This window comes from Balaenoptera physalus (genome assembly GCF_965194825.1).
Source record: "Balaenoptera physalus genome assembly, chromosome: 11".
NCBI classification, from domain to species: domain Eukaryota; kingdom Metazoa; phylum Chordata; class Mammalia; order Artiodactyla; family Balaenopteridae; genus Balaenoptera; species Balaenoptera physalus.
Genome location: NC_138896.1, coordinates 45194436 through 45222409, shown reverse-complemented (window position 1 = coordinate 45222409; position 27974 = coordinate 45194436). Strand labels below are relative to the sequence as shown.

Here is a 27974-nt window from a genome sequence, read left to right as displayed (position 1 = left end):
TAGAAATAAAAGCATAATTGTAGAATTTATCAACATACATTTTCTCCCCTCTGTCAGTAAAGAAACATCACATCGATGATAAAAGCTAAAAACATCGAAGTGGAAAGCATAACTCATCTTTAAGGGGGTTTAAAAGTATTGTCATTATATCTAAATTTATACAAATAAAAATGTCTAATCCACACATTTCCAGTGAAATGTCAGTTTTACCAATTTGACTTTACCTTGACACACGCATTAACTGAAAAACACTACTCATCACTACCAGCTAATGATGATGGTGTGTTGTTTCATAAATGTTTACTCTTTCTGACCAGTGCTTTGTTTTCCACTGCACTAAGTAAATCTACTAGGATAAAATACAATTTATTTGCAAGGCTTTTAATATTAGAAGGAAAGTATCTGAGATGAACTTTCATCGTGGCTTTTATTTTGAAAGACTATGGGAAATAGGTTGTATTTATACAAAGACCTTCTCACTAAAAACTGCCCAAGGAAGGAGCAAAAAAGACAGCTGGGCAGAGAGAACGCTAGATTTTTTGCATGGTGATGATAGTGCCAACCTGCCAGGGGCAGGGCTAGGACTTCAGTGCCTAGGGACTGCTATGTACTTTTTTGAGTTCCGTGTGAAAATTCAGAGGTGCGGGTGGCATTTTGCAATCTATCTGCAGAGCTGACGAAGTGTAAGGGACAGTCAGTCTTATTCAATGCAAAGGAAAAAGAGAAACAAAAGTTTGCAAAAAAAGACCTTTTTAGGTGCAAAGGTGTGAAGAAAAATGAAAGGATACAGTAGCTAAAAGAATTAATTCAGCCCCAAACCCACAGACCATACTGTAGACAACAAGCATTTCTCTTTGGGGTCTCTTTCTGTTAGGGAACTGTTGACTGAAACCACCCGCCTTGGCCAGGCACGATGATAACCACTTACCTGAGTTGTCTCACAACAGGAGGTCCCCATAAAGAACATGGTGTTGCCACCGAAAAGTAACTGGGAGAATTCGGGAGGGGCCAAAAAGAGGAGGGAGGAGATAGCTAACCTCCCAGAAACCCTCACACCAGAATCCATCTTGGCTGAGAGATGCACAAGCCATCAGCAAGGACCCTAAGTCAGACCAAATATGGGCCAAGTAAGATGACTGGCCAGAGACAACCCGGAAACTAACCCCATTACCATAAAACCTGAGACTGTGAGTCATGTGACAGAGCAGTTCTCCTGGGTTCCCCTACACTGCTGCTCTCTGCCCAGGTGCCCCTTCCCAATAATCTCTTGCTTTGTCAGCACGTGTGTCTCCTCAGACAATTCATTTCTGAGTGTTAGACAAGAGCCCACCTCAGGCCTTGGAAGGGGTTCCCTTTCCTGCAACATTTCCAGTGGGGATAAAAAGATAGGCAGCAATTCTTCTGAGATTCTAGTAGGAAATTCACCCTTCTCCCTCTCAAGGTTTAGGACCTGGACTAAATCACGGGATCCTCAGGGCTAGGTGTGATGAAAGTCTTGTTTACTCATCCTACTAGGCTACTGGGATCAAAGGGCTGAGGGCAAGAGAGTCTGCCCCAATCAGTCCCAGAGTGATCACGAAGCTTGGTACCTCCTTTTAAACCATCACCCTCCAAAACAAAGGGTGTGGCACTGCTTGCCTGGCTGAAATCCAAGATGCACGGAACTTACTGCAGGCTGGGTGTGTGACCATCCTCTCCCAGGCTTGCCCAGGCCTCCGTCCCTAAGGGCACCCCATTGTCTCCTGCTGGCCTTTCCTCAAGCCCTGACTTTCTGGTTGGCACTGGCTGCACTGCAGCTCAGCTCACAGAGATCCACATCACCACAGCCAAGGCTCTAAGATCCAGGGTCTGGATTTCTGGGTGAATGTGGACAGTTTTCCTTGACTCAAGTTTTCTTCATTGTAAAGTGGTGAGGACTGACGTTTGCTCATTCAGATCCCACTAAGATATAAATAACCATGCCAAACACAGAGCTCTTATGCAAAACTCAAGTTGTGGGTAAAATGTCACGTTTTGTTTAAACCTTCCCTGACTACTATTCAAAACTCTATTCCCTGTGGGAATTCTCTGCGGGGTTAAGACTGCACTTCCAATGCAGGGGGCGTGGGTTCGATCCCTGGTCAGGGAACTAAGATCCCGCATGCTGCAGAGTGCAAAGAAAACAAAAAAAGAAGCCCTACATTCCCTGTCTTCTCCCTGTAAAATTTTCTCCATAGCATTTATCACCAACTAATACATAATTTACTTCTTTGTTTATTGTATCTCCCCTCACCAGAATATAAACTCCAGAGGGTTGATATTTTTGTCTGTTTTGTTCACTGCTGTACCTCTGGTAATCTAGAAGAGGTTCTGGGACAAGTAGGTACTCAATAAATATTTGTTAAATGGAAAAATAAAACAGTCTTAACACAGGTTGGCTTGGGCAGATCTGGGATAGTACAAAAGAAAATGGCAAGATTATCCTAAGGCTCCTAAGTCAAAAAAGCAATCTACTTCTTAGACGCCTCATCAACATCACTCTCACCATTCAGATTTTTTAACCTGAGCATCCGATGCCTCATTCTTCTCTGAATCTATATTCTCACTTAAACCGGTGCTTCCCTTAAAAGATGGCATTCTTGCCAGTCCAAAACATGGACCATGCAGACCTCTCCTTGAGTAAACATCCCTCTGTTCCTTACCTGGTTAGGATTCCTACTCTTCTCACTGAGCTGCATACAACAACTGCACCATTAAAGCTCAACCATCCTCTGGGTCCTCACAACCCTGGGAACTCACAGTCTCTTACTATAAAGAGAAATGTATGTTGTTACAGGGGCAATATAGCTATCTGGTTATTTTTAAAATAAAATGAAATCCTACTTTACCAAGAAGTAAACTAACTGGAAAGATGGTGCCAAGTAATTTTTTTTTAAGCAAAAACAAGAAAAAAATAAATCAAGAAAGATTTATAGGAACACGATGGGTGATAAAGACACAGTGGGTTGTTGAAGAAAGCCAAGTGTACATTCTTCTCCACATTTCGAGCCCTCGAGATTCCTAACTTTAATAAAACTTCTGGAGAAAAAAATCCCCTAGCATCCGAAGTCTGACCCATTTTGGAGTTTACACATACCCAATTTATCTGTAGTCAATTTACTACCAGAATAGACTCTGTGAAACCTTAAATTAGTACCTTCTCATTGTCATTTTTTCCTAAGAGCACTACACATATTAACAACAAAAATTTAGCCTACCTTTTAAAATGTTGGGTAAAATGTCATTTAAATACAACATAATCCATAAGGTATCACTGAGAAGACAACAGTTATAAATGAATGATTAAAGTTGAAGTCTTCTACCTTTTATCTCATTTTCATAATTTAAGAATTGAAAGCATTTGGAGTAGAACAGCAAAAGCAGTTTATTACTAAAGCTACTTTTCACCAGAATAGTGTTGGGAGGAAGGGATAATAACACCCATTTTATTCTAATGATAGATTTAACACAATACATAATTTAATTGAACATTTGACTAGCTAGCCTCTTGACAATTCTTGAAAGCAAATCCAGCCTGTTCAAGTCAATGTTTAAATATTAATTCTTATACTGTGTTATCTAGGATTCGTATTCCAAATGCAATGGAAAGCATGGAGATAAGAGTTAAACCCTTAACATGCATACATCTTTATTATACATTAAAATACTGAGAAGAGAGAATATAACAGAAATTTCATCGAATAAAACTTTAAAAAATACATTCTAGAGACTTGGTAACTGCTAAGGGTACCTTTAAATTGCTACTCAAGATCAATAGTGACAAAGATTAGACTACTTTTACTAGAAACTACTTTTTATTACATTCCAATTACTTTCCTAGGATATAGCTAATGTGAATATTCAAGCAAAACAAAATTTTCTTTGAAAGAAAAGCCAAAATCATAACCAATTAAACTAAAGTTTGTGTCCACAAGTTAACTTACAAATACATGGAGAAAACATATGAATGATTATAGACTAACCCATTTATCAATTTTTTTAAATTATTACTAATAATGGCTTAGTACTTTATATATTACACAGTAGTTCATGCATATTCTTATTTCTTTGCGACATTTTAGTAGGTGTTACTGTTACCCCCTTTTTAATGATGATATATGTGATTGCAGCTCTGGTGATTAGACACAGAACTGTAAACCTCTATTCTAAGCTGTGCCTTCTTGGGTTTACACGGCTGGTCAGACATGCCCACCTTCTACACAACACGCCTGTTCCTCCTGAGAGTGCTGGGGAAAGCACATGGTCTGGAATAAAACAGACCTGGGTTCTAACTCAGGTCTGCTCAAGTACCACCTCTGCCGCCTGGAGAAAAATCGTTAAACTCTCCATAAACGGAGGGTATTTATCTCGCAGTGTTGTTGTAAGATTAAACGAAATAAGGAACATGGAAAGGACTTAGTGACAGCATGCCTGTGTTGCCAGTTCCTAAACCTGCGTAAATGTTACCTTCTGCCCTGTCTGCTTCTGCTTGCCTGCCACAAGGATTGCTAGAGAAAGCAATGTAACAGTGCTGACTTAGCCGATACAAATTTATGGTCTAGCATGGTTTTCTCATCAGTAAGCGAGACCTAAATAATAAATAACACCCATCTCTTAGGATTGTTTTAAGAGGATGTGTGTAAAGTATTAATTATGGTTCCTGGCAAATGCGAGGCACTCAGTAAGTGGTCAAACTGGACTCATTCTGCAGCTTTTCAATCTCTGTATTTATCATAGGTGAACTCCTTTGCTTGTACAGGTCCGGAAGGTGTTATTCTACACTTTCTTCAATTTTCCTCAAGCCCTGACAGCACCAGATCCTTCTGCTAAGTGATCTCCCACTTCCTTTACTGGAAAGACGGGCAGTAGGCACGAGCCTCCCCAGCTCCACTTGCTTCCTTCTAACACTTCTTTATCAACTTAAAATCTCTCATAAAACCTGCAGGTCTCGGAAAAATATCCTCACTCAACTCCTTACACATCTCATTCCTTCATTCAACACATTTTATTGACTGTCTACAACCTTTCAGGCACCGAGCCAAATGCTGAGTGCACGGGGTAAGGGGAAAGGACAGACAGTCCCTGTTCTCAGGGAGCCTCAAAGGAGGGGATTCACACTATATAATAATCACACTATAAATATATGTTCACAAATGACCTTCCCATTGCCTCAGGCCTCACTCCTCGCTCATCCCCAGCTCCTCCTGCATCTCCAGGAGCCCACTGCTCATGCCCACCCCACATGAAGATAACCTCAGCCCACACAGGCGTCTGTTACAGCTGACAGTTCCATTTCTTGTCTGCCTGACTTCTTAGGCTTCTAGACACTCTATTTCTGTTGCCTCTATTTCCTCATCTGTCATTAAGACTAGGAAATCTGTCTGCTGTTCTGTACTTTTCTTAGACGTAACTTCCTAAAAACACCATCTATACTAAGAGTAGCAAGAACATCTTACTTCTGAAAGCCGCCTCTTTCTTAGTGCCAGGACTCCAGACTATTCTCTCCTTCTCTCCAGTATTTCTGGTAATTCAGTTCTCACTTCAGGCTCCTCCATTTCTACCCCAAATGGCAGGTATTCCTCAAAGTTGAGCCTCTGCTCTCTACATTCCTCTACACTCTCCATCTGCCAGGTCATTTACCTGCAAAAGGCTTTTCTCTCAACTGTGTCTGAATGACTCTCAAATCCACATCTCCTCCACATTTCCTCTCACAGGACAGCACCTTTCACACTCTGAGGGTTCCATAAAGAATCACAGAGGAAGGAAGGAACAGATAAGCCAACCAATCAACCAAGAAGAATTTCTTCTTGGACATCAATTCAAATTTACACATAAAACCAAACTCATGACCCATTTCTCTTAACTCTGATCCCAGACCTGTCAGCCCCACCCACGACCTGTGTTCACAGAGCTCCCCACCACCTTCCTGTTACCTGTAGGCCAACGGCCCTCCGGCTGTCTGGTGAACTGTTCCCTGAACATTTCCTGAACCCACCTTCTCTACTTTGTCCTAATCTTACCACAAGAAGACCTAACCTGGTCTCTCCCCGTCTCAAGGTTGCACACCACTTCCAGACTATCTTCTGAAAAAACAATTCTCCCCTGTTTAACACTCACTAGTGGCTTTCTCTTGACTAAAAACAAGGTTCATTTAAAGCAACTCTATTCTTGCACTAATCTCCCTCTTTCTCCTTTTTCTCTCTCATCTCCTACTTTCCTAAATTCTACAACACAAATAAACTACGATAGTATTTTGTAAACATTTTTAAGTAGGAAAATCCTTCTTTTAAGTGAAATGTTATACAGACTCCGAACATATAAAAGTAAACAAAGGTACAAATACACTTGTTAAAGTGGGGACAGAAATCGAACACCTCAGTCTCCCCTGTAAACTTCTGCCCCCTTTGCTCTGGAACCTATGAGTTCCCAAGAACAGCCTGAAATACACTCTATTAGTCTAAATCCCTTGAACGTTTCCTGAAACAAACTATTGGGCTGGCCAAAAAGTTCGTTTGGGTTTTTCCATAAGATGTTACAGAAAAACCCGAATGAACTTTTTGTCCAACCCAACATCTCTGCTGGAATTTGGTCCCCAGTTCCCTTCTTTCCCCCTAACCTTCCTCTCCAGTCTAGGTTACATGAAGCCTTAATAAGCCAGCACATATTCAATTCTACCAGTGGAACCTTTACTGATTACTCTGCATCAAGCGAACCTCTCCTTCCTTGGAAGTCCTAGAATAAGAAGAGCTAGTGCTTACTACATGTGAGAATCTGTGCTAAGTCTTTACTGAATCCTCACTACATCAATCAAATGTATATAGGGATATATCTATATATCCACAGATGTATACATACTTCCTGTCCACCTTCTATAGATTAGGACACATACCAGGTAATTTGCCAAAGTGTGTATACAGTGGAACTAAACATGAACTCAGTCTGACTCCAAGTCTGTACTCTATATTAGTTCTTTCCGACCTTTTTCATATAAGCACATATAAAATGATATTTGTAAAGCCCTCTAGAGTAAATGGAAGAAGCTACTCACAGTTGAAGGCAACTAACACTGAGTACCCCAGGCCCAGCCTAGCTCTCTGAAGGGCCCACGGGGTCACCATCGAGTGTACTGGAAATTCAGCAGCAGGGCACCAGCCGAGGAACTCTGCTGCACGTATTCATTTAGTACTGACTAGTACCTGACATGCAGTAGGGCTTCAAATATAGCCTGACATGCAGTGTAGGCTATTGATAAAGGACAACATTATACTCAAATCGCAACAGAAACAGGCAGGAGAACAAACAGCTGAAGATTTTCAATGCCTCTATTTTGATAAGCTAATGGCCATTTAGATTTCTATAAGGGCAACATCTAAAAGATGGTTCTCAACCTTCAGTGTGCATCAATTTCACCTGGAGATTTGGGAAACCACCAGCTATGGACCTGCCCCGGAGTCTGATTCCGAGACTCAGCATTTCTGACAAATCCCCAGATGGTGCTGAAGCTGATATTGCTGGTCAGGGTCCTGGGAGAACCACTGGTCTTAAAAAGAAAAACCCAGTGATAAATATGCTTCATATACGCACACACTGCCAGCTAAATACTTAATCCTCTGGTAGTCCACTTTTAATGACATCGGTCTGCTCTAAGTCACGATGTGAGCTGGATTCTGGGACAAAAAATAAGCGTTTTCACAGTGCTAAACGTTGCCTGACCCAATTACAACAACACGTAGTAGACCTCGGGTACACCCTCACCAGGGACAGGAACTCAGCTACATCACACATACATGATCTATGGTGCGCTTAACGTCCAAAAGCGTCAGGTCAAAGCAATTCAGACAACAGCTCTATGAGCAATCTGATTAAGAGGACAATGTGCTTTGAATTTATGAGAAGAATTATATAGCTCAATTTAACTCTTAACAAAGCTAGTGGCTGAAGGGATTTAATATCCAAGTTCCAACTGAAAGAATATTTTAGTGCTATGTTTCTTCATGCTTTCAACAGAGGTTTGATTAATTTTATCTCTTGCAAATAGGGCGAGGCTTTTTCTCAGGTAGACTGGCATGTAAATTATAATTACAACTAAGAAAAACTTGCATAAAACTGTACTATGATTCATTAAATATATTTTATTTGCATAAAGCACAGGTGCATTTATTTCAGGAATCTCAGAAATTATTTAAAGAATAAGACATTCAAAGCTTTGAATATCTCTTGTAGAATCATTCACAAATCCAAAGAATCCTATCTGATGCCTAAGTGCAATTTTCAAATATCCCCAACCCCCACTGAAAAAGCTTTATTATTAAATTTTTAATATATCATAAATATTCACACTCAATACAATTAAATCTAATATTAAAATCCTACATTATGAAGCTAATATTTTGGGAGTAAAGTATACCCTAAAGCAGTTAGTTTGCTACAAGATCATTCATAGCAACAGAATGTTCTCTGGAAATGGCTGATGTTTTAATACTAGAATCCCTTACCATCTAGTACAATATGCACCGAAATAAAAATGGTATTCAAATATACTGACAGGTCAGGTCCACAAAGAAGTCTGAAAACAGAGATTGAAAAATAACAACCACCAAAAATCACAACAACCCCCGAACCAGCTGACAAAAATAAAGACTTGGTTATAGATCAATGGAACAGGACAGAAAGCCCTGAGATAAACCCACACACCTATCGTCAACTAATCTATGACAAAGGAGGCAAGGATATACAATGGAGAAAAGACAGCCTTTTCAGTAAGTGGGGCTCGGAAAACTGGACAGCTACATGTAAAATAATGAAATTAGAACACTCCCTAACACCATACACAAAAATAAACTCAAAGTGGATTAAAGACTTAAATGTAAGACTGGACACTATAAAACTCTTAGAAGAAAACACAGGAAGAGCACTCTTTGACATAAATCACAGCAAGATCTTTTCTGACCCACCTCTTAGAGTAATGGAAATAAAAACAAAAATAAACAAATGGGACCTAATGAAACTTAAAAGCTTTTGCACAGCAAAGGAAACTAAAAACAAGATGAAAAGACAACCCTCAAAATGGGAGAAAATATTTGCAAAGAAATCAACAGACAAAGGATTAACCTCCAAAATATATACACAGCTCATGCAGCTCAATATTAAAAAAACAAACAACCCAATCTAAAAATGGGCAGAAGACCTACATAAACATTTCTCCAAAGAAGACACACAGATGGTCAAGAGGCACATGAAAAGATGCTCAATATCACTAATTATTAGAGAAATGTAAATCAAAACTACAACGAGGTACACCTCACACCAGTTAGAATAGGCATCATCAGAAAAATCTACAAACAACAACTGATGGAGAGAGTGTGGAGAAAAGGGAACCCTCTTGCACTGCTGGTGGGAATGTAAATTGATACAGCCACTAGGGAGAACAGTATGGAGGTTCCTTAAAAAACTAAAAATAGAACTAACATACCACCCAGCAATCCCACTACTGGGCATATACCCAGAGAAAACCATAATTCAAAAAGACACATGCACCCTAATATTCACTGCAGCACTATTTACAAGAGCCAGGTCATGAAGCAACCTAAATGCCCATCGACAGACGAATGGATAAAGAAGATGTGGTACATATATACAATGGAATATTACTCAGCCACAGAAAGGAATGAAATTGGGTCATTTGTAGAGATGTGGATGAACCTAGAGACTGTTATACAGAGTAAAGTAAGTCAGAAAGAGAAAAACAAATATCATATATTAACACATATATGTGGAATCTAGAAAAATGGTACAGATGAACCGGTTTGCAAGGCAGAAATAGACACACATGTAGAGAACAAACGTATGGACACCAAGGGGGCAAAGTGGGTTGGGGGGGATGAATTAGGAGGTTGGGATCCACCATCACTTCCTTCAAACCCCGATTCGAGACTGATCTTCACCAAACCTCCTCCAGCATGGTCCGCTCTAGTAACTTCCCATCTCCACATCACCTCACTGACACTCTCATTTTCACCATCGTGTTGTGTAATTGTGTTCTGGTTACTTCTATCTCTCAACTTACCCTATTACCAAATAGATTAAAATCTTAAAGCAAAAAGGCTTTTAAAAAATCAATGTTGGCCCATATAATCTAAAATCCATATTTAAAGACGCCAAATTCATTTGAACCAAGTGGGATTGTAAGTGGAAACCTTGTCCATACTATTTTCTTTCTGTCAGTAAACTTTCATAGCATCTCAGATTGATTATACAATTTTAGTGAATATTCAAAGATATTAAATTATGTATCTTTAAAATTACAGTTATCAATGACCCTACATAGCTGGTCCAAGTTGGCAGTCATTTATGTAGCAAGACCACTTCCTACTAGCTATTAATCCTTCTATTCTTAGTAATTACATTAAAGAAAAAAAAGCCTACATCTGCAGAATCATCTCTGCCACAAGTACACTTTCACAGTTCAGTTCCCACCACCTACAAGATGGGCTATACTCGCTCATCCAAGGTCCCCCTCCGCACAGAATTCCCTTCTTTCTCTGGAGAACTCCCTAACTTCACCCAGCAAATATAACCTCCTCACTGACACACTCCGCAACTCTTCTCTCAGTCAGCTCCCTCCTCTGTTCTGCTATAGAATCCCATGACCACCTCTATCCCACAATTATCTTACTGAATTTGTATGTTTGTATTTATCTGTTTTTTTCCAGGAGACTGTAAAGTCCTCATAAATAAGGGCTGTGTCTTTTACTACAGTGCGTCTAGAACAGCACCCGTCCATGGTCAACACTCAATGCAAGTCTGCTGAGTGATGGACACAAATTAGGTGGAATATGTATGTTCGTCTACACACACACAAACACACATATTTCTCTGTATTTTTAATAAAAATCACAACTTGACTAATGTATTATTTAAATATTAGTAACTGAGTATATACGGTATTTCTGGACATTGAGTAGTAATAACTGGTTACCACTTCTTATATAGTTGTATATTTTTCCAACCTATATTCTGATTTAGAAAAATAGATGGAGGAGAACAAATTTGGCTAAAATACTAAAATGACTATTAATATTTTATAACTTGTTAGAAATATACCTCTATCTAAAAAGAAACAAAAAGGATTTATTTTCTCATACTGAAAACCACTTTTTTAAAACTTTGGCAGAATTTACCATGTGTCCAGCAAACATCTAAGAGCTGCCAGGTCTTGTGCTAAGTCCTCGAGACCCAAAGTGGAAAAATCAGAGTCCCTGCATTCAAGTCACTCAGAATCCACTCTTAAGGCACACATGCAAACATAAATACTATAATTTGATAAGTTATAAAGATGACATGTACAAAATTCAATGAAGGTAGATCAATATAGGCATTTTATTCCTAATATAGCAGAAAAAAATGAAAACTGCAATTAATGAACAACGAACTAAGTGTCAGACAATAAACTAGAAGCCCTATCCTCTGCTACGATAAACTTTAAGGGCTCTTAACCTTTTTATGTCTTAACCTTTTTATGGACTCCTGGGCAAGCCAATGATGAGAAGTCCCTTTTAATCTATAAAATCAATAACTTCTATTGCAAATTTCAGGTTACACTAAAATTCTTGGTTTCATTCAGGTTCAAGTTCACTATAAATGGAATAACAACTGTATAGTACTACGCTCTAATTTATGTGAAGGAATTTGGGGAAATTGGGCCAAGTTTTCTAGTTTTCTGTATATTTATTTTTATGGGGACTTATTATTTACTTCATTCAAAAACATTTATTGAGTCTCTACTATGAGTCAGGTATGTTCTAGGTGCTTGAACATGAAGCAGTGAACAAGAAAGACAAGGTATCTGCTTCTCTATAGTTTTATTCTAATTGAAGGTGATAAACAAATAAACAATAAATAAATATGAGGTAGTGAGAAGTGCCCGAAAATATAAGAGCATAACCTGGTAGCAAGTCACTAGGAGCCATATAAGGTGGCACCTCTACATGTTATTAATACCATCTACTGGCATGTGTATGCTAGTCTGAAAATAGTTTTAAAGGAACAGAAAAATAACCATTCCAAACTAACAACTCTGAATAAGCATTTTATAGACAGATGGCTACTTCTTACATACACAGAGGGACTTAGTACATCGAATTCCTAATAAACAATAACTAACAGTGAGCATCAGAACCTTCAGCTGCTTCCACAATCGCACTATTACTATTCAAAACTGACCAAAAGAGGGAATTCCCTGGTGGTCCAGTGGTTAGGACTCTCACTGCCAAGGGCCCAGGTTCAATCCCTGGTTGGGGAACTAAGATCCCACATCCCACAAGCTGTGTATCGCAGCCCCCCACCACACACAAAAACTGACTATAAGAGAAAACAAGAATGTGGAGATTATAATACAAAAATTGCTTAACCTTAATAAGGGGTATATAGGAACATGCTACTTTAATACACTCTGGATGACAGTTACAAAAACTAATACATACAGTTTTAGATTATTTTACAATACAGACAACAAATTCCCCTCCAACATTAAGTAAAACCTTACAGAGAAAAGTATTCAAAGTTTTTTTTAAAACAAACAAACAAACAACTAAATAAATGCCTGCAACTAACCAAGCAAGGAAGATGAGAGAAAGAGACAGTCACTGCTCAGGCAGTCAATTTACAAGGAACAAAGCTTAATTTTTGGAAAGGAGTTAGGTAGAAGAAATGTTCAGTTCTAGGCAATGTAGCTGGGGAGAGGAGTTACAGCTCAAAAGTGCTAGAAGTACTGATTGCTTCCTGCTGCTTCAAAAGAAATGGCGAGGTACCCATAATTTTTGCTCAGATGCACAAAGCAATGTATCTCAAATAAGTTACAATGAGGGCATGAATGTAAAGAGAAAGAAATCAGTCATATGGTCATCTGGGAAACCACAGTAAAGAAGTCGTCCAGTTGACACTGACTAAATCACCTCAAAAATATCCTGCACTGTCAGGAAATAAGCTATTCAACAGAAGTGAATGTGCCAAATCATTCCTGGGTTCAACATCAAGTCCTTTAATTAGAGCACTACAAAAAATGTCTAATATATCCTCCATAACCATTCTCTATAAATAGTACTTTAAGCAATCAATTTTCTACACCTCTAAAGAGTATTTTTAATTGTATGTACCATTTAACAAGTAGGTACAATTATTAAGTTGAAGAGAATATTTTCATAAAGGGATACTAAATTACATTTCATTGGAAAAATATGAAGATATAATTGAGAAAAATATGAATGTTTATTTACAAAAACAGACTCTGTAACAACAGAACACTAAACAGACAGTAAATCATAAGTGTACGTTAAAATCTTTTAGTCAAAATAATACATTTGCTGTAATCAATAATAAGCTAATGAAAATACAGACTGCTATGTATTATCTAGAAAGGTAAAAATTATTGATTTTCTTTTACGATAATTTTTGAAGAAAACTACTTTTACATTATAAAATAAAATAAAAACCCCATTTGAAAAATATTTTCAAACACATAGGTTTAAAAATAACGAAATACTGATGACATTGATAGGAGGCCACCCCAGATACACACAAAAGAGGGCGGTCAGTGAACAGACGCACAAGCCAAAGGCCTGGCACCCAGATCAAGCTTTCCCGTATCTCACGCTCCTCTTTTCCCTGCTTAGTTACAGCACAAACCAAGCTAAAATGCTACCTCAACTTCTCTCTCTCTTCACTTCAAAACCACAGCTCATAAGTACTTATCTACTGTGACGGTTAATTTTTTGACCATCAGGGTGCCCAGACCTCCAGTCAGACGTTATTTCAGGTGTGTCTGTGAGGGTGTTTCTAGATGAGGTTAACATCTGAATTGGTGGACTGAGCAGAGCAGATGCCTCCCCCATTGCGGGGGTGGGGGGGGTGTCTCATCCAATCCTCTGCAGGCCTGAATGGAACAAAAAGGCCAACCCTCCTGCGACTAAGGTTATTTCCTCCTGCCTGAGGGCCATGAGCTCAGACATGGATTTTTTTCCTGCCTTCAGACTCAAACTGAAACACCGGCTCTTTCTTCCTGGGTCTCCAGCCCGCTGCTCACAGAGTTTGGTGACTCAGCCTCCATAATCACACAGGCCATTCCATACAATACATCTCTTTTTGTACACGTGTACACACACACACACACACACACACACACATACATATTCTATTGGTTCTGTTTCTCTGCAGAACCCTAACACACCTACCTACTTAATACATCAAATTCTTAATAAAAAGGTCAAAAAACATTATCAAGTAATAACATATAATGATGTCAGTGACACGGCAAGGTTCTTGCATAGCTTGATGAGAGCCTAATTTAAAGCCTTTCCAGTCATTTCATAACATGATAGCATGCATCAAAACTTCAAAACTGTCTACAGTTTTTCACCAGGTAAACTGGTTCCCCGGTGAACATATACAGAGGACATAATCTGAACTATAATCAGATTTATGTGCTCAGGGTATTGGTTGCAATAACATTTATGACAGAGTCAAATAGACACAACCAAGCGTTCAATAATAGGGGAATGATTAAGCAAATTATATCACTTTCAAATGATGTGTTGTCATGCAACTAACACAAATGATATTTTCAAAAATGATTCAACAACCTGGGAAAATGATCATAATATAATGTCAATTTTTTTAATGGGAAAAAACAATGATACCTAGCTATCTAGACTAAAGAGAAAGGCTAAAACGTTGACAGTAATTATTTATGAATGAGAAAATGACGGGAAAATTTTCTGTATTTTTCATACTTCCTATAATCAGAATATGTTACCTTTAAAATAAAAGAAATATAACATTATCCAGAATTATTTGATTTATTATTATTTAATAAACATTATCCAAAATCATGTTTAAAGAAAACTCTACTCAATGATAAATTTAAGCTTCTATGGACAGTTATCAATGATAACAGTTTTTAAAACAAATCTGTAAAAACTGCAAGAGATTTTTATAATATATTATAAAAGAGCCTGAACTTTTTAAAAAAGCATAAAGCTAGAGACGTGTTATGGACTGAACTGTGTCCTAAAATTCATCTGTTGAGGCCCTAACTCCCAATGTGACTGTATTTGGAGATAGGGCATTTAAAGAGGTAATGAAGGTTAAATAAGGTTATAATGGTGGGACTCTAATCCAACAGGACTGGGGTCCTTCTAAGAGGAGGAAGGGAAACCAGAGAGGTGGACACACAGAGAAAAGGCCCCGTGAGGACACAGCCAAGAAGGCAACTGCTGGAAGCCAGGAGAGAGGCTTCAGGAGAAACCAAATCCTCCCACACCTGGATCGTGTACTTCCAGCCTCCAGAGCTGTGAGGACATACATCTCTGTTGTCTAAGGCACTCGGTCTGTGGTATTTTGTTACAGCAGTCCGAGCAAACTGATACAAGACATAATAAAGTGTCATTATAAAATTTACTTGGTAAATATTCTTTGTCCTATAGTTTATCTTCCCTAAGAAGAAACAAACAAGAAATAAACAATAAAAAATGTGCTTCATCCCACAGTGCTAAGCCATAGAAGGGACGAGAAACCGTAACGTTATTAGCTAGTCCTACTTAAGAGAAATAAGGAATAGGAGTGGGAATCTGAGAAGTATGAACAGATTTAAAGGCAGTTCTCAGGTTTACAGTGATAAACGTCTATCTAAAAATTCCCTGTGATGGGCTTCCCTGGTGGCACAGTGGTTGAGAATCTGCCTGCCAACGCAGGGGACTCGGGTTCAGGCCCTGGTCCAGGAGGATCCCACATGTCGCGGAGTGGCGGGGCCTGTGCGCCACAGCTGCTGAGCCTGCGCTCTGGGGCCCGAGAGCCACAACTGCTGGACCCGCATGCCACATCTACTGAGGACCGCACGCCTAGAGCCCGTGCTCTGCAACGGGAGAAGCCGCCGCCATGAGAAGCCCACACACCACAACAAAGAGTAGCCCCCGCTCACCGCCACTGGAGAGGGCCCGCGCGCAGCAATGAAGACCCAACACAGCCAAAAATAAATATATAAATAAATAAATTTATAAAAATAAATAAAAAATAAAAATAAAAATTCCCTGTGAAAGATTCCACATAACACAACAGAATGCATTCTAAGCTGTTTTCACTTTATTTGTTCTCAACATTTCTCGGTCCTGAAATTAACATTACATGTGCATGTATGTATATATGTCTATACATATTACACACACACACACACACACACACACACATTCCTACAGAAATACAACTCAGAACGCAATTTCAGTTATAACAAGTACTGGCAGTTTACCTACCAAGAAGACGACTCTTCATTCAAGCATTATTTTACATCTTACATTGCTGTTTCGATCTTACCCTTTAAACTGAATCCACTTTCCCAATCTTTTGTTGAGCAACTATTAGATTAATACGTGAGTTTCTTTTCACCTAAATGAAACTGTAGACACACTTACAGAATTTTCAACTACATTTCAGGGCATATTCAAAAAACAAACCTTTTAGTCTTCAGACCAAATTAGAATTTCAGTTTCTACTCTGATTTTTCAAAATTACCTTGTCTGGATCCATCTTTCCTCTGATAAATTCCTGCTTCCAGAACTGCAATGCCTGTTCCAAGGTTAGGCCAATGCCCTTCAGGAAGAGGCCGTACTGCATGCGGCCCCCATGACGAAGATGGTGATTTTCCCGCAGGGCTTTATGTAGCTGACGCATGCAAGGTGGGAAGGATTTGGTAGAAAGCTACAAGAAAAAAGAGTGTTTTGTTATTTATCAGGTCCCCCACAATATTTGTTGCAAAAATCAATCGAATTTGCAAATCATAAATTCAGTTTAATTGGAATAAAAACAAAAAACCATAAGGAAGTTATTACTGTCTCACTGTGATTACAGATTAATTCTTATTAATATTTTAATATTGATTACATGTCAAAATGATAATATTTTAGATATATTGCGTTGAATAAAACATATTATTAAAATGTATTTCACCTATTTCTTTTCTTTTTATAATTTTTAATTAAACATTTTCTTTTGAGATAACTGTAGATTCCTATGCAGTTGCAAGAAATAATACAAAGAGATGTCATGTACCTGGTATCCCCCAAAGGTAATATCCTGCAAATCTGTAGTATATTATCACAACCAAGATACTGACACTGATACAATACACTAGTCTTAGATTTTCTGTTACACTCATGTGTTCATTTCTGTGTACATGTGTATATAATTTTATGTAATTTTTTCACATGTGTAGGTTCATGCATCCCCCACCACAAGGATCCCTCATGTTTCCATTTTATAACTTCCCATCTTCTGTACCCTGCCCCCCCCATTCCCTGACCCTTGGCAACCACTAATCATTCTCCGTCTCTATAATTTTGTCATTTCAAGAGTGTTATACAAATAGAATCATATAGTTTAATGTTTTGAGAGTGGCTTTTTACTTAGCATTCCCACAAAATTCATCTAAGTTGTTGCAGGTATCAATAGCTCGTTTTTTTTTTATTGCTGAGCAATAGCCCATGGTGTGGATGTAACACCATTTGTCTAACCATTCACTCGTTGAAGGACATTTGGGTTGTATCCAGTTTGGGGCTATTTCAAACAAATGAGTGTACAGGTTTTCATGTAAACCTAAGATTTCATTTTCCTGGGATAAATGTTCAAAAGTACAATTGGTGAATCACAGATGAACTTTTAAAATAACCCCAATACAAAGGAAAACATAAAAATAAGAGAAATGGTTCTCAAAGTGTGAATTCAAATAAATGTGTTAAAGAAATTAACAATTAAAAGAAAACCTTTTTCGGACTTCCCTGGTGGCACAGCGGTTAAGAATCTGCCTGCCAATGCAGGGGATATGGGTTCGAGCCCTGGTCCAGGAAGATCCCACATGCCGCGGAGCAACTAAGCCCATGCGCCACAACTGATGAGCCTGCGCTCTAGAGCCCGCGAGCCACATCTGCTGAGCCCGCATGCCACAACTACTGAGTCCGCAGCCTAGAGCCTGTGCTCTGCCACAAGAGAAGCCACCGCAATGAGAAGCCTGCGCACTGCAACAAAGAGTAGCCTCTGCTCGCCGCAGCAACTAACCCCAATGCAGCCAAAAATAAATAAATAAATAAATAAATAAATTTATTTTAAAAAAAGGAAACCTTTTTCATCTATGGTCTCAACTGTGTTCTCCCTGACCTCCTCAAGTATCCTCCTCCCGAGACTTAACTCCCACCTCTCACGGGCTCCTCAGCAGGTTCAACTTTGCCCGTGAGCAGGGGCAGGTCTCACTTTGCTCCCTTGACTGACCAGGCAGCTTCTTCATCTTTCACAGTAACAACTTCTACTTGATTATAATTTTTCATAGGAAGATGACCTATTCATTCCAGACTCCAAAAGCTCAGGGTCTCCCCCTACTCACCATTATAACTCTTGTTTCCAAGCATTAAAACCTCATCTGTGTATTTTTAATTTATTTTAAGTAATTTGGTAATTGTCTAAACAAAGATTAATTATGGCTGACTCAGTTTCCCTTTTTTGGGTAATGCAGAAATTCTACAATGTATTAAAGAGAAATTCTATAAAGTAAAAGTATAGTAAAGTGTGCATTCTTTCATTCTCCTATGGAGCCACAAAGTGAAGCTGAAATGAGCTGCCTACTAATCTAGTGGCAACACAAGATGGGAGCCTACCCTTAGTGTCATGGAATAAATCTTGTATCCTCCTCAAATTTATATGCCAAGTCCTAAACCCACGACCTCAGAATGTGGCTGTATTTAGAGCTGGGACCTGTAAGGAGGTAATCAAGGTTAAATGAGCTCATGGGAGTGGGGCCCTGGTCCAAGGTGACTGGGGTCCTTCTAAGCAGAGGAACAGACACGGGGATGAGCAGCCACTAGAAGCCAAGGAGACAGGCCTCAGGAGAAACCAAACTTGCTGATACCTTCATCATGGAATTCTCGCCTCCAGAACTGTGAGAAAATAAGCTTCTGTTGTTTAAGGCACCCAGACTGTGGTATTTTGTTACAACAGCCCTAGCAAATGGATATACTTAGTATTTTCCATTTCTCCTTTACTAAATGTATATGGTATTTAAATATAAACAATAAACACTATTTAGCTGTCATCACTTAAAAAGAATTCCCCCTTTGGAAAACTGATTAAATTCTGTTTTTATCAGACTACAAATAATTTTCTGATTTTTTGGTCTTCCTATGATGAAAAAAAAAATCATATGTATAGCACATGGGATTTCTTTTAAAAATGATTGGCAAGCAATGAAACAACATTCTCTCCCATCTCCCCACCCGCAAAATAATCTTTGGTTGAAGAAAATCTGTGCTTTCTCCATTGACAAAGGTTTAAGTTTAAAAGGATGAGATGCTTACCGAATCGATCTGATCTAAAGAAACCTTCCCAACATTTCCCTGTGTACTGTAGTCTTGACCAGTGTACGAATGACTAAAAATAAAAAGAACAAAATATTAAAATAGGATTTGTAAAACATATTTTGATCACTTCAAAGGAAATCTTTAAAATTCTGATATAAAGTCACAAAGAGAAAACATTTTACACATACCTTAGGAAAAACATAGCCAAGTGTTTTAAAGGTGTTTAATAGAATACATTTAAGTAACCTTCCCAAAATTAATACAGAAATACAGTGCTCATCTGGATCTCCCGATTCCTAATCTAGGGTGCCATTTCCATTTCTTGGAAGCAATATGCAAGTTGTTGTTAAAGTTAACACCTCTCCCACTGACCCCTTATAACGGCATGGCAGCAGAGCTAGGACTAAATGGGAGCTTACGTCCAGAGCCATCACTCAGTAGGCCCTTGAGTGAGTCATCTAGACTCTCCACACCCCAGAATCCCTGTCGTCAAATGGAGATGACAGTGCCTGCCCTGCAGTGTTGACAGGAGGTCAGAATTGAAATACCTTTTGTTAAAGGACCTGACATATAGTAATCACTATTCATTAAAATAAGTAACATGTGAACAGCACTTTACATGTACAAAGAGTCCTTATCTATATCCTCTAATTACATCCTCACAACAGCCCCAAGAGAGCAGGTTTATTTTACATTTGAGAAGTGAGGAACTTGTTAGATGAGAGAACAAGTCAGCAGTGCAGCAGGAACTCAAACTTTTTGACTCCCAACTTCCTGTTTCTTCACTATACCATGCCATTCTCCTCCCTGTGATACATTTTCCTCTTGTATTATTTAGAAATTAGGAAATATAACGTGGCACATACTACTTAAAGCCCTCCACCTGTATACATTATCATCTCCTTGACACAACTACACACCCATAGCTCCATCAACACTGACTCAGATGCAGACATCCAGGGACCACGTGGCAAAGAACAGGTGCAAGGTTACATAGAAAACCATAGTCAAACTGTGGTTTATGCAGACTCCACAACTAAAGGGAAGTTCTGGAGTAAAGTATCATTACAATAACAAAGGATTCCGGATGTTCTACTTTCTACCTGCTCAGCACTATAGCTTCTTGCTGCTGGATAACATACACCCTCAAGATGCTCTGCAGAAAGGCTGTTGTTCCTACAATCAATCAGGTTATTGATTAAACAATGGGTACGAATTATGAAGCAAAACTACTGGATATCTCGGGACGTTGCAGCCACTGGCAAGGAGACTGTCACAAGTGTAGATGTCCCCTTCCGACAGTCCTCCCTCCATGGGCTAAGAATGGCCTGAGAATCACTCTGAGAGCAGGACAAGCAGAATGCCAGAGAGTGACACAGAATGATCCTGTACCTAAAACACATCTTCTTGTCTTTGGTATTATTTCTCCCTCCAGTAACAAATTTCTGACAGCATATCACTGGACTCTATCCATTCCCTTTATCATAGTAGTGCCATGCCACACAAAACTCATGTTAAGTTAAACCAACAGCTGCCATTTAATTTTAATATTTTACATTTTAATACAGAACACAACCAGAGAATTGTTTCAGTGAAATCCCCCAAAATAAAAACATATTTCACTTTCCAATATGTCTTGCACACAGGGCAGTGAAAACAGCATAGGCTATGAGTCTGAAGACTTGCTTTTGTTTTTGTTCTTTAAATCACTGGTTTGGCAAACTGGTAATCTGCACTATTCTCATTTATAAAATGGTATTAATAAGGCCAGGCCTGCCTAACTAACAGAAATCCTGGGGAGATCAAATGAAATAATAAATTCAAAGTGCTAATTAAAATCAGTAAAGCATATTCCAGTACACAGAGCAACTGCAGTCTTGACCAGTAAGTACAGAGGAACACAAAACAAAACAAAACAGGATGGGAAGGGAGGCAGCATGATCCTGTAGAGGAGTCATCCCCCAGTTGGGAGATGCTAGCCCACTCCATTGACCCCTGTAAGCTTTCGTTTCTTAGGCTATAAATTGATCACAATCATCTAACAGGATCGTTCAGCTCAAATAGATGAACAAATACAAAAGTCCTATATAAATGGTGAAATGATGTACAAACATGATTATAGTCACTGAGTAGTTTTCTCAGCCCAGATTAATGCAGTATACAAAGTACAAAGAGAAGATGTATAAAGAGGACACATATGTTTGCCTGAATGCCAGTATAAAATGCTTGGTCCTCAAAGTTTTAATAGAATATGCAAAAGGACCAAATTCCAAGAAAAAAAAGTAAGAAAGAGAATGGTAGCAATGATAAATGCAAAGAATTTACTGGGTATAAATAACTACAGAGAGAATATAAGGAAACCGTCAGACATCATACTTCTAAAAATATTATAAATAGACAAGAAGATGGTCACCAGCCAACCCAGTAAGGGCAAGTATGGAATCCTGGAAGAAAAGTGACAGAAATGAAGAACTGAAGCATAAGAATTGGGAATGAGATTCCTCTTCCACTCATTCAGAATCAGAAAGGATAACTTATATCTTGGTTAAAGGAGTTGGTACGTCACAGCTATTTAATACATACTTGAACAGTTATGGATAGATGAAGCCAAGGGGAAGGATTTTCAGATATAAGAAAGACAAATCATGAGAAGCAGTGTATCCAATGATCTGCAGGCAGAAAGAACCATAAAAAGATTTTGGACAAGAATTCACATAATCAGGTTTCTACTCGAGAAAGAAAGCAGTATAGAGAAATTACTAGAAAGAGAGGGATTGGGAAATGGAAAACCAGTTGGAAGAATATTGCAATATTCCGGGCAAGAGAAGTTTTTGTAAAGACCTGCAGTAAAGTAATGGCAATAGATGGAGAAAGGAAGGCAATCAAGGTAAAAGAAGAAGGAACAAATAGTGCTGCCATAAAAGAATAAAAATCCTTGGGGCTTCCCTGCTGGCGCAGTGGTTAAGAATCTGCCTGCCAACGCAGGGGACACGGGTTTGAGCCCTGGTCCGGGAAGATCCCACATGCCGCGGAGCAACTAAGCCCGTGTGCCCCAACTACTAAGCCTGCGCTCTAGAGCCCGCGAGCCACAGCTACTGCAGCCTGCGCAGCTAGAGCCCGTGCTCCACAACAAGAGAAGACACCACAATGAGAAGCCCGCGCACCGCAACGAAGAGTAGCCCCCGCTCACCGCAACTAGAGAAAGCCCGGGGAAAGCAACAAAGACCCAACGTAGCCAAAAATAAATAAATAAATAAATAAATTTATTTTTTTAAAAAATCCTTAATAACAATTCACATTAGCTTGTGAGACTGGACCTTTGGCTTTTACTTGGAAGTGCCCAGGGATGTTACGAGATGAGACTCCTAACAGCCCCCAGGACAGGTAAGGCACCTTCTACTACCCTCAGAGCCCGGTGGCAGCTTCATATCACACAGCTTCCAAATGAATGCAGCTGCTACACTAATGAGCAAAAACATACATAATGAACTGTCAAAATATAGTCTTAGTTTCATGATTTTAAAAACTTGGTCAATTTTATGAACAAACATTTCTTAATCATGGTACTGGGAAAACAGAAAAAGTAATAAAAACTCTTTATAACTTTTTAATTCTTAAAACATTTTTACTGTAATTTTTAACAGTAAAAACAATTTCTAATTGGTTCAATATACACACACACAAACCCAGCAGAAAATACTGTTTTCAACTCATTTTAAATAATCACAGCTTTAAGAAACACTCACTGTCACTGATGTACAGTTTTAACAAAGGGGATTTAGTCAGCATAAAAGCTTTCCTGCTTCTAACCTTCCATAAGAGAATAAATTGAGATGTAACACAAATGTCATTTTTTTTTAACACAGCGGACCAAAAAGCATTTTAATGGGCCACAAAATTCAAATTATGTCACTAATCACTATCCTGCCAAATATAAAGAGGAAGTTTTGATTAATCAGAGAATCTTAAAAAGTCAAGATTTGATTTAATTCTCAGTTTAGCCACTAATTTGCCACAAGTAAAAAAGAAAAAGCGTAAGTCAAACTATGCATTAATTATTCATCCATAAATGTGGACAGTAAGGGATTAGGAGTTATAGTGATTTATTTCCATCCTGTATGCTAATTTATCTTCTATTTGCTAGAGTATCAGGTGAAAGGCACTAAAGGTAAAATGGTATCATTTTTCTCAAGTCACCAAAAAGCCAGAAAAGTGGTGAAAACAATAAAGATGTGGGTCCATGAATATTGAGTTATATTAGAACACTGTCTGTGATGAAAGGTGACAGTGTGTGTTTGCTAAAATGTAGCAATTACACAGCACTGTACAAGCAACACAAACACCTTCACTCCCCAAACAGAACTAGAGAAACGCGGCAAACCCAGGACAAGCCTTACTTTTTTAAACACCATTAGATTGTCAGGCTCTCTATAAGAGACTTCTTCTACATCCCAGTCGCTGTCCTTTTCTAATTACCTTTTTAAAAAAGGCTTTCAAGAGTCTCTGTACAGCTCCTCAATCCCTCATCAAGCACTTTTGTGACCAAGGAAGAGTCACAAAGTAGTGACGGACCCAAAGATGACCCAAACGGTATGACGTGATGAGGTGATGAGAGCCCCAACAAGGCCGCAGAGAACAGGCCCTTCTCAGAGCAGGGGGAGGAGGACAGACCGCATGCAGCCCCGAAAGGGCGCCTCAGAGGGAGCCGCCCAGGGACAGCATCCAGGATTCTGAGTGTCGTGAGAACGCTGCTGAGATGACTGAGCAGACGCCTGCCAAGCCAGCGGGACCAACTCAAGGTCGAAGGAGAGGAGGTTGACCATCAGGGAGAAGGCGGGCCTGGGTGGCAGAGGGGAAGAGCAGGAGACCACAGTCAAGGAATAACTGAAAAGTCACAGGCCTGGTTGTTTTAGTGTTTTTACCATTCATAGTTGAACAATTTTATATGTATTAAAACATTCTTAAATTTTGACCCGGTTCAGAAAAGTATATGATATGAGTTTATTAGGGCTGTTGGAGGGTTGTTAAAAGTAAGCATGTGATAAGGAGGTGACATTTGGGGACAATAAAAAAGTCTGTTTTTCTCAGCATCTAGAGGGTTAGCACATATCAGATGGACAGGCAGAAAGACACAAGCAAAGCCAAGGAAATTTCACAGTTTATAGACGAAGATGTTGGGTTAGGTGGCAAAAGAGACAAGCAGAGGCAAGGGGGAAAAAGAGCTGAAACTGGGCAGGTAGGTCCTGAAACGCAGGTCTCTGAACAAAAACCGTTAAAATAAAGAGCCAATTCTATCTCCTTTTGCAATAACATAGTGCTAAATCATGACTTTAATAAAAATTTGAGGTTTTGTCAAGTTTAAAACCTTTAAAAACCTAAACCTGTGCATAATAGTATTTTCTAAGAAAACTGAATTTTGCAAACACAGAAGTAATTCAGTGTTTGTCCTTGGTTATTTTGCTCTGTTTTGTTTTGAGGTGATGGTCCTAAGTTATCCAATCTACTATAAGAGAACTAATGGTACACAAAATATATAAAAGCATCATCCTACTGTTGCATTTGTTCAATAAGCCTACATGCAACTTAATTAAAACTCAGTCACATCTGAGGAACTTTTTCCTCCCACATTGTCTTGCTCATTAAACAGTAAGAAGTAAGCAGAGCTAGTTTTCCAGTAAGGCTAAAAATCACAGTAAATAGAAAATTGTAAAACCAACAGTTTCAACAAATTAAGAGTTGAAAGGAGAAGAGACTTTCAAAATATCCATAACACATATTTACATAACCATATTTGACATGATCCTATTTTCAATCCAATTAAACAATCCGATAGGTGGGTGGGAGGAGGGCTGAGGCATAACAGAGACAGGAAGGCACAATCCGTCACAGCCACACAGAACCAGTTCTCCCAAACACTACCACACAAACATCGAATCTACACAATAGAAATGCAGTGGATATATAAAGAGGTAAATCAGAAACACATACATCTGCACACATCTGATCTGTGAAAGGCAGACCCATGCCTGGTCTTTGTAGAAACAACAGAAAAATAAGCCTCGGTCAGTACACCACCAATGTCAACACGAGCACTTAGGTTTCAACAGGGAGTCACTTTTGAGTGCTGAAAATAAGAGACGAAAACAAAAAGAAGAAATTATATGAAAGTGGATTTGTGGGTCTCATGACAAGATTAGCTGGTTAAGGAAAAAACCTTTCCTGCTGTGGCCCTGATCTCAGCACATGATGGCCCATCACAACTCTGCTCGAGTGGCCTTCACAAGTCCCACCACTGAGACACAAATGCCACAGGACACAGCTGGCAAAACGGGTGACACCTCTCCAATCATTTTCCCGTTTTCCGATTAGTGATGCAACTTGAGGGAGGGAATAAGGAGTAGTGGAATAGTTGCAACATTTTAGGAATTAGCTGCAATTCTGCCTCATTTGCATAATTTTTCCAAGTCCAATCTGCCCAAAGCAATCAGGGAGCACAGCAGAGTAAGGGAGTGAGCCAAGCAGCCTGACGAGGAGCACAGGTATCAGATCTGCTGGTCCTGTCTGTGTTACACTCACTGTGTGACTTTGCTTTCAGTTTCCTCGCTGGGAAACAGGAATCACAAAAGGGGTCACGAAAGTACCCCCTCCGAGGACTGCTGTGAGGATCAAATGAGATGTCTATAAGAGTTTACCGCACGATTTTTCACTCAAATTGTTTTCTTTTTTAATTGTGAATAATATTTTATTTAGTCATTTTTGTTTACAACTGAACTCTGGGAATTCAAAATTAATATCCTTGCCCGTGAGCTTCTTATAGACACCAGAAAATGTTCCAACCTTGTGTTCCACATTGTTCTGCTGTGCTTTATCCAAATGAACCTTTATGAGTTGGCTGCCAACCAGCTTCACGCGGATTCTCTTGCCCACAATCTCACTTGGGAAAACCAAGTCCTCCAGGATGGCATCGTGCACTGCTGTCAGAGTGCAGCTCCTGGGATGCTTTTGCTTATCTTTTGTACGGCTTTTGCAAGTTGGCTTAGGCAGAATTCTCCTCTGCGTGATAAAGACAAGGTGCTTCCCGCTGAACTTCTTCTCCAACTCACACACTAGCGGACCTGGATTTTTCTGGAAAGATTTCAGTTGAAGAATGGGAACAAGATTATGATAGCTTTCCGACCACCACCAACTTCAATTTCCTCAGTGGTCATGATGTTCAGCTCCCGCAGCTGGGCCTTGAGGTACAAGTTCATCTCCAGCTTCAGAAGGACCTGGGAGATGCCCAACTCAAACTCATCTGGCTTTGCACCATTGGGCTTGGCAATCTTCACGCTGGAACTAAACATGGCCTGGACCTTGCCAATGCGGCCAACACTTCACTCAAATTGTAATCATCATTATCATCCAGGCCTCAGTTTGTTACACGTGGACGTTTTGGTTGTTGTTTCTCTCTACTCCTTAACATTCACCACTTTCTTCCCTTGAATATCAGGAAAAAAATGTATTTCTTTCCTATCTTCTTTATACTATCACATAAAATATTTAATCTTAAAGTAGAATTTAGATGTCTTTCAATAACCTGATGATCTGGAAGGTTTTATCTATAGCTACACTCTTAGAAAGTTTCCACAGTGCAAAACTTCAACCTCAAACACAGCAGGTTTCAATGGAACCCAGCTTTGCAGAGCTGCATATCCAATATGGTAGCCACCAGCCAACTGTGACTAAGCTGCACTTGAAACGCAGCTTAGTCAGAATTAAGAAGTTCCATGAGTGTAAAATTTGCACTGGATTTCAAAGACTTGGTATGAAAAAATAATGTAAAACATTTCATTAATAAATTTCCCTATCGATTACATGTTGAAATGATATTCTGGATATGAGTTAAGTAAGATATTACTAAAATTAACGTCACTGAAGTAATTTAAAATTACACATGTGGCTCGTATCTGTGGTGCTCATATACTTCTGGACAGCACTGTCGTAGAGTGAGGACAGTGACACGAAGCAATCAAGTGCTTCCCCTGAGGACTAGGTCCACATGCAGAAACGCCAGTTGACCTACCCTGACTTCTATTTGCCAAGTGAAGATCAGACTCTGCTGGGCGTAAGTGGAATACAAGCTGCAACTGGGCCACTAAAGGAATGCCTCAAGTCAGCTGTAAATATGCTTGTTTTCATAACACTGTGCTTGGGAATCAAGGTTCCAAACTTGAGCCACACCTTCCCATTTCTACTATCAGGGAAGCAATCGTGAATTCTGATTAGCTTGGAGGTAACCTGAATCACAGGGGGGGGGGGGAGGGTGTGTGTATGTGTGACACATTTTTGTCTGGGAGTCTTTGGGGCTGCGTGACTCACCTCAACACTTAATCACAACAGTCCATTCTTCTCTCATCTGTAAGAAGCTGTGCTGGGGGCCGGGGGTGGTGGGTATGAGTCCGGAAGACAGCAGGACCCTGGGTTAGGCCAGACAGAACCCACCTCCCATCCTCAGGGAGCACCTCTACACCCTCCCTCCCCACCAACAAACAGCCTCTGAGGTTCATAAAATAGTAACACATAAAA

The 27974-nt window shown here is 39.4% G+C and overlaps 1 protein-coding gene and 1 pseudogene across 5 annotated transcripts in view; both read right to left on the bottom strand.

The window, feature by feature from the left end:
- The window catches only part of PRIM2 (DNA primase subunit 2), a 281680-nt gene that overhangs the window by 73344 nt on the left and 180362 nt on the right, over positions 1-27974 (bottom strand). For all 4 annotated transcript variants that reach the window (XM_082414343.1, XM_082414345.1, XM_082414346.1 and 1 more), the window contains 2 exons: positions 19407-19479; positions 16579-16764 (listed from right to left, as the gene is read on the bottom strand). In XM_082414343.1, coding sequence (XP_082270469.1) covers positions 16579-16764; positions 19407-19479 — 259 coding nt within the window. The remainder of the gene's footprint in view (positions 1-16578; positions 16765-19406; positions 19480-27974) is intronic.
- LOC309638412 (small ribosomal subunit protein eS7 pseudogene) lies at positions 26011-26776 on the bottom strand (annotated as a pseudogene). The gene has a single exon. The product of its transcript is annotated as a small ribosomal subunit protein eS7 pseudogene (transcript).